The following is an 8,587-nucleotide window of genomic DNA, read 5'->3' as shown; positions in this document are numbered from 1 at the left end:
TTAAGAACCCTTGCTGTATCGAAAGAGGCACCTACTGAGTGTCAGATGCTTTTCAGACATTGTCTCCTCTAATCCGCAAAAAACTCCTATGAGTTAGGGATTATTATTGTCTCCATTTTGTGGATGAGGAAGCTGATTTTCAAAGAGTGGAAGTTTGCTTGCCCTATATTATATGGCTACTGTGTAACAGAGCTGAGACTAGGATTTTTTCTTGTCTCTGTCTCTCACTCTCTCTCTTTAAAGTAGTGTATCATCTCATTGCTGTTCTTTTTTTTCCTGCCTTTTTCAATTGCAGTATATTCGATGTACAATATTATATCAGTTACAGGTGTACAACATAGTGATTGACAATTTTTAAAGTTTACACTCCATTTATAATTATTATAAAATATTGGCTATATTCCCCGTGTTGTACAATATATCCTTGTAGCTCATTTTATACATAATAGTTTGTACCTTAGTCCCCTACCCCTATATTGCCCCTCCCCCCTTCCCTCTCCCCACTGGTAACCCCTAGTTTGTTCTCTGTATCTGTGAATCTATTTCGTTTTTGTTATATTCACTACTTTGTTGTATTTTTTATCTTTTTTTTTTTTTTTTGGCCGCGCGGCTCGCACGATCTTAGTTCCCCAGTTCCCCCACCAGGGATGGAACCCGTGCCTCCTGCAGTGGAAGGGCGGAGCTCTAACCACTGGACCACCAGGGAATTCCCTGTTGTATTTTTTTAGATTTCACATATAAGTGATATCATACTTTTCTTGACTCTTGATATTCTTTCTATGATGGTATTGCCTTTTAGAGAAAATATAGAGTGCTGTAATAAAAGTAACAAATAACAATAAATAAAAAATAATAAAACTAGCACATAACAAATAAAAGTAACAATAACACAATGCTATTGAATCACAATGGAAAGACAAATTAATTCTGATTGGGGAGAGGAAGACATATTGGAGGAGGTAACATTTGCGCTAACCCTGAGGAATTTAAACCCACGGAAAATTAGGGTGGGTTAGAACATAAGCATAGTGCCTGGCACATATTAAAGGCTCAGTAAATGTTTACTAAATAAACTATTTATGTAAATAGTGTCTCCAATCAGCTCTGCATTTGGGGGAAGATACATCTGGCAACAGAATGAAGAGTGGTTTAGAGAGCAGGGGGCCTTTAGAAAGGGAGGCCAGTTAGTGGGTTCTAGTACTAATCGTGACTAGAGGGAATGAAAGGCTGATTTAGCACCATGGCCGTGGTCATGGAAAGGAGGACACGACTGGGAGAAACACAACAGAAGTAGAGCTGATAGGATTCTCAGGGTGAGAGAGACGGAGGAATCGAAGATGACTTTGAGGTTTGAAGTCTGGGTGACTGAGAGAGTGATGATACCATTAACTGAGATACGGAACACAGGAAGAGAAGCAGATTCAGGGGAAGATGAGGAGTTTGAAGCCAGTATTGTTGTTCCTTCATTTCCAGAATCTACTTCTAAGTCAGACCTCCTCACCAGTCACAATGGGGACCCAGCTCTCGCAACAGCTAAGGGTGGCTATTCTGGTTTGGATAAGGTCAGGGGAAAGATAGCTATAGATGTGCCCACGGGAGCCAAGACTGCAATTTCCATCCAGCCAAGACAGTAGAGCTTTGATAGCGGTTTCAGGGTGACTGAGCCAAGGAAGGAGCATAGCATAGGATGGAGGGAGGTTCAGACACTCCACTATATGGGATAAAATAATTTAGATGAGAAGGTGGCCGGGAATGGTGGTGGTGATGAGCAGATCCTTCCCGGGATCTAGGTAGTCTGAGGCTTCTTGGGTCTGTGACAATTTTGGATACCCAGCTTTAGTCTCTACTTAACACCACATTGCAGTGGTGGTGTTACTTCTACAGATTAGATTAACACCTAATCTCCCAGAGGATTTAGCCTGTGTCATAGCACACATTCACCACACCCTCCGTAAAGCCCTGGCTTCTAAGGTTCTTTCCACCGGAAGTTATGACAGAAGGAAATGTGTGGGTGGGGAGGGGTAGTGGGTAAGGGGCCCAGGTTCCTGACACAGTCTACACCCAGGGAACGAAGAGTAAGCGCCATGTTGAAGCCACCATTGCCACTCAGATCCCTCTTATTCCTGCAACTGCCTCTGCTGGGGGTGGGGCTGAACCCAAAGGTCCTCACGCCCAATGGGAATGAAGACATCACAGCTGGTGGGAAACCTGGGACTGGAGGAGGTTGGTGAGAAGGGAAGCTGTGGGAAGGGGTCCTACTGAATTCTGGAACCTGCCACTGGACATTAGGATGCGGGCAGAGTTTTAAGAGTACCATGGGGAGGGCAAGGGGAAGGGTTCCCTGCCTCACGCTGCTTCTTCTGACCATCGTGTCTTCTCTTACCCTCCCCCACTTCATTTTCTCCCCAACCTAGATTTCTTCCTGACCTCTACACCCGCTGGGACCCTCAGTGTTTCCACTCTGCCCCTCCCAAAGGTTCAGTGTTTTGTGTTCAATGTCGAGTACATGAATTGCACCTGGAACAGCAGCTCTGAGCCCCAGCGCACCAACCTGACTCTGCATTATAGGTATGAGAAGGGGAGAGGGAATCGCACGGGGGAGGAAGAGGAGGTGGGCTAGATGTGAGAGACTGCGTGGGGACCAAGAGTATCCCAGGCTCCCCACTGTTTTCTCGTGGGGTGAGTCATAAGTCAGTTCAGAGGAGCTGAGGCTGGGCTGTGGAAATCCGGAGTACCCAAGTTTACCTCACTGTTCTTCTTCCTTGAAATCCTTCTCTAGGTACAAGAACTTTAATGATGATGATAAACTCCAAGAGTGTGGCCACTATCTATTCTCTGAAGGGATCACTTCTGGCTGTTGGTTTGGAAAAAAGGAGATCCATCTCTACCAAACATTTGTTGTCCAGCTCCAGGACCCATGGGAACACAGGAGGCAGCCCGAACAGTTGCTAAAACTGCAGGATCTGGGTAATTTGGATAGGAGGGTCAAAGGATATTGTGGGGTATTGAGGAAAGGGGTATATAAACTAGTGTTCTTTCACCATAAGGGTACTTGGGCAGAAAAGAGGCGAGGAATAGAATGGGGAAGGGAGGAGGGCTCAGGCGCACTACCTTCAGGATCCTGACTTGTCTAGGCCAGGGGAATGACCACACACGCACACATATCTCCAGTGATCCCCTGGGCTCCGGAGAATCTGACACTTCGCAACCTGAGTGAATTCCAGCTAGAACTGAGCTGGAGCAACAGACACTTGGACCATTGTTTGGAGCACCTGGTGCAGTACCGGAGTGACCGGGACCACAGCTGGACTGTGAGTGAGTGGGGATAGCAGCTCAGGCTGAGCAAGTGGGGATGAAGGATTCAATTAGCCAATAGGAAGGTCTGATCCCCAGCTCCTGTTCTGTGCCTCCCAGTTCCCCTGCCCACCTTCCACCCTCCTCTGACTCCTTTCCCTCTCATCACCAGTGAGTTTTCCTCAAGGTTTCCCTACCCATGCTCTTCCCAAAGCCAGAAAGGCAAGTAAACAAAGGCAAGCCTTTAAGGAGGCATTAAATTCTAGGCAGTGAAGGGAGCAGTGTGGCTTGAGTAGTCAAGAGAGGAGGGAGAAACTGGGAAGAACCAGAAGATGACCTGGGGTGGGGGTGGGGGGCAGCAGTTTCCATTCTCCCTTCTTTTATAGACACCCATCTTTCCCTCACCCTCTTTCACCTCAAGGAACAAGCCGTGGATCACAGACATAGCTTCTCTCTACCTAGCGTGGATGCACAGAAATTCTACACGTTCCGTGTTCGAAGCCGCTATAACCCACTCTGTGGAAGCGCTCAGCAATGGAGTGACTGGAGCTGCCCCGTTCACTGGGGCAGCAATACTTCAAAGGGTAAAATGGGCCTAATGCATCACCCCAACCCATGAGCCCAGGAACCTTTCTAGCACCACTGTCTTTTGCCCTACCTCCCTACCCCTAAGCCCCCAAACTTGGTGGCTCATCTCCCCTCACTGTTCAACTCCAACCCCCAGGAAGCAGGATTTTTCTGTGTAGGGTTGGATCAGTGTGTTGTTACAGTAGGGGGGTGGATTGGGAAGGAGGCTGAGGGGGTCCTCAAAGGGGATACAGAATGTATAAAATTTCCCCGCAGCATTCCCAGAAAGCCTGCATGGTAAAGATGGCTTTGGAATCAGGCAAATCTAGGGTTTAAACCTGCCTCTGCCACTTCCTACCTCTTTGACCTTGGGCACATCACTCACCTCTTTGATTCTGTTTCCTCATCTGTAAAATGGAGATAATAATTGCTCCCCGCCCCGCTCAGGAGTTATGAGGATTAAGTATACAGATAGCGTCTGGCACAGTGTCTGGCACCAAGTTGGGGCTCTAAATGTTGGCACGTAGTAGGGGCGCTACAAATGTTCAGTCTCTTTTCCTTTCCTCTTTTCCATAGAGAATCCTGAGAATCCTGAGACTCTTTCGTTGTTTGCATGGAAAGCTGTGCTGATCCCCCTTGTCTCCATGGCATCTATCGTGATCCTCATCTGTTTGTACTGCTGGCTGGAACGGTGAGAATTCGGAATCCCAGAAAAATGAGGTGGGGGCTGGGAATAGGGGAAGAGGGTTGTTACTGGGTCTCCAGGAGTAGAGGGCGGGACAGTAAGGAATGAGGGATCACCCAAGTGGGCATGGTGATGGAAGGAAGATGCAGGCGCAGACAACATAGAATCGCTTCATTCCATGTGGGAGAACTGCGAGAAGGGTAATAAAAGAGCGTAACCGATGTGTTCCTGCTCCCTCTTTCTCCCCACTCAGGACGATGCCCCGAATTCCTACCCTCAAGAACCTAGAGGATCTGGTTACTGAATACCACGGGAACTTTTCGGTGAGAACATTGTCATAGGCAGACTGCAGTCTGTCAATGGCCAACTGCCTGCCAGCTAGACAGACAGAGCATGGGGGGCAGAGGGGAGGGGAGGGAGGCCTGCACTAACAGGATGTGGCCGACCAGTTGGGGGATAGGCTAGACGCAGAGAGACACCCAGAAGAACTGATCCTAGATTGGTTGAGGCAGATGGAAACAGTGGTATTGAGGGCCCAGGAGTGTGTGTGTCCCTTCTGTAATCACAGTGGTTGCAGATCTTGGGAGAGTTCCCCTGGCACAGAGCCTGGGTCTTCTACTTCCTGCTCCTAATTGAGCCCTGACCTGGAGATATCTGTCTTTAGGCCTGGAGTGGTGTGTCTAAGGGACTGGCAGAAAGTCTGCAGCCAGACTACAGTGAACGGCTTTGCCACGTCAGTGAGATCCCCCCAAAAGGAGGGGAAGGGCCTGGGGGCTCCCCCTGCAGCCAGCATAGCCCCTACTGGGCTCCTCCATGTTACACCCTGAAACCTGAGCCCTGACACCCTGAAAGAACCCCAGGGCCCTGTAGCCCTAAATTTTACTAACTTGCCCTTGTCCAACCAACCTGGGTCCAGGGCTCACCTCGCCCCCCTGTGGCAGATTTTGAATTTTGTGCCCCCTATAACTGCCTTCTCATTTAATATCTCCTACTTGAGAATTGCCCCTTTGCCCTGTCCATGTTTCCCATCTCCCCCAGCCCAGCCCTTCCTCCTCACAGCATTGCTTCTGCTGTCCCTCCCTCCCTCCCCCTTTCCATCTACCCTTCAACTGTTCCAGAAACGAATGAGAAATAAAAGTTCTGTTGATAATCATCAAGGAAGTCTGCTGTTGGGGGGGGGAAGCAATGGAAACGTGGGGTGCAATGCGGGTGGGAGGCATGGTGCCGAGGGGAGGAAAGAGGCGCGGTGGACTCATGCCGCGGAGGCAGCGGCACTACAGACTCACTCGAAAAGAGTGCTGTTCCAGAAATGGACTTTTCTCTAGGTGTCCTACACTCCTTCTAAGGGCCAGTTTAGAGTTAGATTTACCATGCTGCCCCCATTTTCTGTTGTTGTTGTTGCCCCCATTTTAACAAATCTTTTATAGACCCCACCCAGGTTCTTCTTTCCTTAGCCTTACCTCACCTTCTGTTACACATACCACTTCTGACCTCATAATCCCTCAGCTGCAGCCTCAGGCCCTACCCCTAGGGATGCTGCTTATCCACAACTGCCCATAGCTCTCTCCTGTTTGCACAGTCTGGACCTCCTCAGCCAATTTAATCCATCTTCCTCTCCAGTCCCCCGACCTTATGGGCCCACTTGGCCCCCCAAGGCCTCTAGAACACCCTCCTTCTGCCATGACTTATTAAGACTCTCTGAAGAATGAGAAGATCTTCAGAGCATGTTCATCTATGTCGAACATGGAGGTGAGGGGTATCACATAGCTGATGTCTATGTGTAGGGTTGGGGATGTTGGAGGGCAGTGGAGATCACAGAGGTGGTATAACTGCGGAAGGACCACATACCCCGTGCCATCTCTTCTCAGATAATCAGCAGTTTCTGGCCAATACTAATTGTTCTGTCCTCCTGTTGCTGCAATATGTCCGTCATGAAGTGGGGGTGCCTAAAACAGGTGAGGAGTGTGGGGAGGAGACTCATGGCCAAGGATCAGAAGTAGCAGGGTCATCTCTAGCCGTCAAGTCCTCCTCCTGCCAAGAAGAGAGCTTCTTGAATCCAGACAGCTTCCTCCAACACGTTCTGAATAGGATCACTGGCCTCTTTTGCTCCCTCTCTCCCTCCTTAGCTGCCCCAATTACCCTGTGGTCTCCCTCCAGACATCATCGATTTGTGTGATGCAATGGGGACAATGCAGATGTTTTTCCTGAAGAAGACCCTTGGAGACTATGCCAACAAATTCCTTACAGCTCGAGACACCTACTACGTTTGCAGGGTGGAGTATGGGTTAGCAGGTAGCGGCTTGGGAGCATTCCCCAGAGATAGAGCAAGGCCCCAAAGATGGACTGTGGACCTGGCCCTTCAAATAGGGCCCCTAAACCAGATCCAAATTGACCGTCTCTAGTCAGCCTAAGGAAGGGCACTGCCTCTATGACATTGGTTAGGTTAGCACATTCTATGCACCGCTCCCCCCCTCCCCTGACCTGACCTAGGGATGGACCAGAGGGGAGAAAATAAGTTACACCAGCTCAAGGTAGTGTTGAGTGTTAGGGTCCTGAAATCTTGGGCTTTGGAAGGGTGGAGGCTGGGTGACGGGGGCTGGGGATCATGCACTGCCGTGTTCACAGGAACTGTACTTCAGAATGTCTACAGAGCTTTTGTGCCCCTCCTGAAGAACCCAGATCCCAAGCTAATTGGTAAGGAGCATGGTGGAGGAAGAAGGCACATGGAGGATACTGTATAATGGTGGGTGATGGAGAATATAGGGTGGGGCTGGTGTAGTCCATCAGGCAGAATCACAAGATCCTAGGAAAAGGGGAATAGGGTCTAGGGCCACTTCAGAAGGGATGTTTAGCTCAAACCAGGTGCAGTGTGCCTGTGTCACTCATCCCTCCTCGCTGTTTCTCAGCCATCTCCTCAGTACATCTCCCTATCCCCACCACATCATTCCCATCTTTCCCTTCACCTTTCGCTCTTGGAGTCTTGGTGTCCCGATTGCCACTGAAAAGAGCAAAGCTTGGGCACCTTCAGGTCACTCCTCAGCCTAGCTTTAGGCCCGGTTACTCCAAGTGATCATTTGAATGATGGGAGGGACAGGATGGGAAGGGAAGTTCTCCAGTCCTCGGAGGTGGGGGTGCCTTTTCCTGGTTCCTAGATGCCTTGCATACACAATGTGACCTCCTGCGGAGGGGTCAAATAAAAATGCTTAGAAGACAAGAAGCCAAGAAACGTGCTCGAACTGAATCGTCAATGAAATCGTCAATGAAATCGTCAATGAAATCGTCAATGAAATCGTCAGGGAAATCGTCAGGGAAATCGTCAGGGAAATCAGTGAAACTCCCAGTAAGCCTTCCCAAACATGGTCTGTCTCAGCAACCTCCTTTCCCCCGCCAGTCTACCGAAGGCTTCTCCACCCTGGCCCTCTGGGATGAATTTCCTTTCCAAATCCAACATCCATGCCCAAGACCTGCCTCTCACCTCTTTTGTCCTGCCTTCGGTCCTAGTTTGTAGAAAGCTTCCCTGCAGGGGCCTCTTTCTCTACTTACTGACGCTATCCTTTTCCAGTCCAAATCATCAGGACGCTCAGATGGAGGAGGGACCACTCGCAGTGGTCTACCCGTTAAGACCAAAGTGAACTTAACTCGTAGTAGGGATAAAGGTCGCCAGCAAAATAAAGTGACCAACTGAGAGCAGCAATACTAGGTATGAAATTACTGGCATTTAATGTGAGGTTCCTTTTTTCAAGAAAGACTTCTTCTCCCAATATCTGCACCAAGGCTTAAGTCTGCGCCAGGCATTGTGGAGGCTCTCAGGGTGGGTAGGAGCAGCGAGGGCAAGCACATGGGTGGGGGTGAGGAAAGACAGCGAAGCCTAGCACAATAAGCCTTTGAGGGACAGAGTGGGCGGTGGGGTCTTCTCCAACCAGACTACCTCCCCCTGGGAGACCTATCACAGCCCGCCTACTCCTGCTGGGGTTAGGTGACGGATGGGCATCCCCCCCCCCCCCCCGCCACACTCCACCAAGTCCCCGTCTGAAATTCCCC

At 49.6% G+C, this 8,587-nt stretch overlaps 2 protein-coding genes across 4 annotated transcripts; both read left to right on the top strand.

Annotated features, from left to right (window-relative positions):
* The first annotated feature begins 2,048 nt into the window (after window positions 1-2,048).
* IL2RG (interleukin 2 receptor subunit gamma) lies at window positions 2,049-5,699 on the top strand. Of its 2 annotated transcripts, none has more exons than XM_012535185.3 (8): window positions 2,049-2,227; window positions 2,415-2,568; window positions 2,780-2,967; window positions 3,172-3,311; window positions 3,716-3,878; window positions 4,438-4,552; window positions 4,800-4,869; window positions 5,211-5,699. In XM_012535185.3, the coding sequence occupies exons 1-8, from the start codon at window positions 2,176-2,178 to the stop codon at window positions 5,385-5,387; spliced, it is 1,059 nt and encodes a 352-aa protein (XP_012390639.1). In that variant the 5' UTR covers window positions 2,049-2,175; the 3' UTR covers window positions 5,388-5,699. The 2 variants fall into 2 exon arrangements, with proteins under 2 accessions (XP_012390639.1, XP_004275811.1); XM_004275763.3 differs by having other exon boundaries at window positions 2,050-2,223.
* A 105-nt stretch (window positions 5,700-5,804) lies between these two features.
* CXHXorf65 (chromosome X CXorf65 homolog) lies at window positions 5,805-8,239 on the top strand. 2 transcript variants are annotated; one of them, XM_049704698.1, is made up of 6 exons: window positions 5,805-6,295; window positions 6,415-6,501; window positions 6,704-6,838; window positions 7,172-7,240; window positions 7,699-7,886; window positions 8,109-8,239. In XM_049704698.1, the coding sequence occupies exons 1-6, from the start codon at window positions 6,271-6,273 to the stop codon at window positions 8,229-8,231; spliced, it is 627 nt and encodes a 208-aa protein (XP_049560655.1). In that variant the 5' UTR covers window positions 5,805-6,270; the 3' UTR covers window positions 8,232-8,239. The 2 variants fall into 2 exon arrangements, with proteins under 2 accessions (XP_049560655.1, XP_004275875.2); XM_004275827.3 differs by lacking the exon at window positions 8,109-8,239 and having other exon boundaries at window positions 7,699-8,081.
* The last annotated feature ends 348 nt before the right edge of the window (window positions 8,240-8,587 follow it).

This window comes from Orcinus orca, chromosome X (assembly GCF_937001465.1).
Source record: "Orcinus orca chromosome X, mOrcOrc1.1, whole genome shotgun sequence".
NCBI classification, from domain to species: domain Eukaryota; kingdom Metazoa; phylum Chordata; class Mammalia; order Artiodactyla; family Delphinidae; genus Orcinus; species Orcinus orca.
The sequence above is the reverse complement of the archived record's forward strand: the minus strand, read 5'-3'. Positions and strand labels throughout refer to the sequence as shown.

Bases quoted from the DNA above. Each gene is read 5' to 3' on its own strand.
- IL2RG (XM_004275763.3), top strand. From the start codon at position 2,085: ATGTTGAAGCCACCATTGCCACTCAGATCCCTCTTATTCCTGCAACTG. The intron at 2,968-3,171 runs GTAATTTGGATA...ACATATCTCCAG, and splicing joins GCTAAAACTGCAGGATCTGG to TGATCCCCTGGGCTCCGGAG. The intron at 3,879-4,437 runs GTAAAATGGGCC...TCTTTTCCATAG, and splicing joins GGGCAGCAATACTTCAAAGG to AGAATCCTGAGAATCCTGAG.
- CXHXorf65 (XM_004275827.3), top strand. From the start codon at position 6,271: ATGTTCATCTATGTCGAACATGGAG. The intron at 6,296-6,414 runs GTGAGGGGTATC...ATCTCTTCTCAG, and splicing joins CATCTATGTCGAACATGGAG to ATAATCAGCAGTTTCTGGCC. The intron at 6,502-6,703 runs GTGAGGAGTGTG...GTCTCCCTCCAG, and splicing joins AGTGGGGGTGCCTAAAACAG to ACATCATCGATTTGTGTGAT.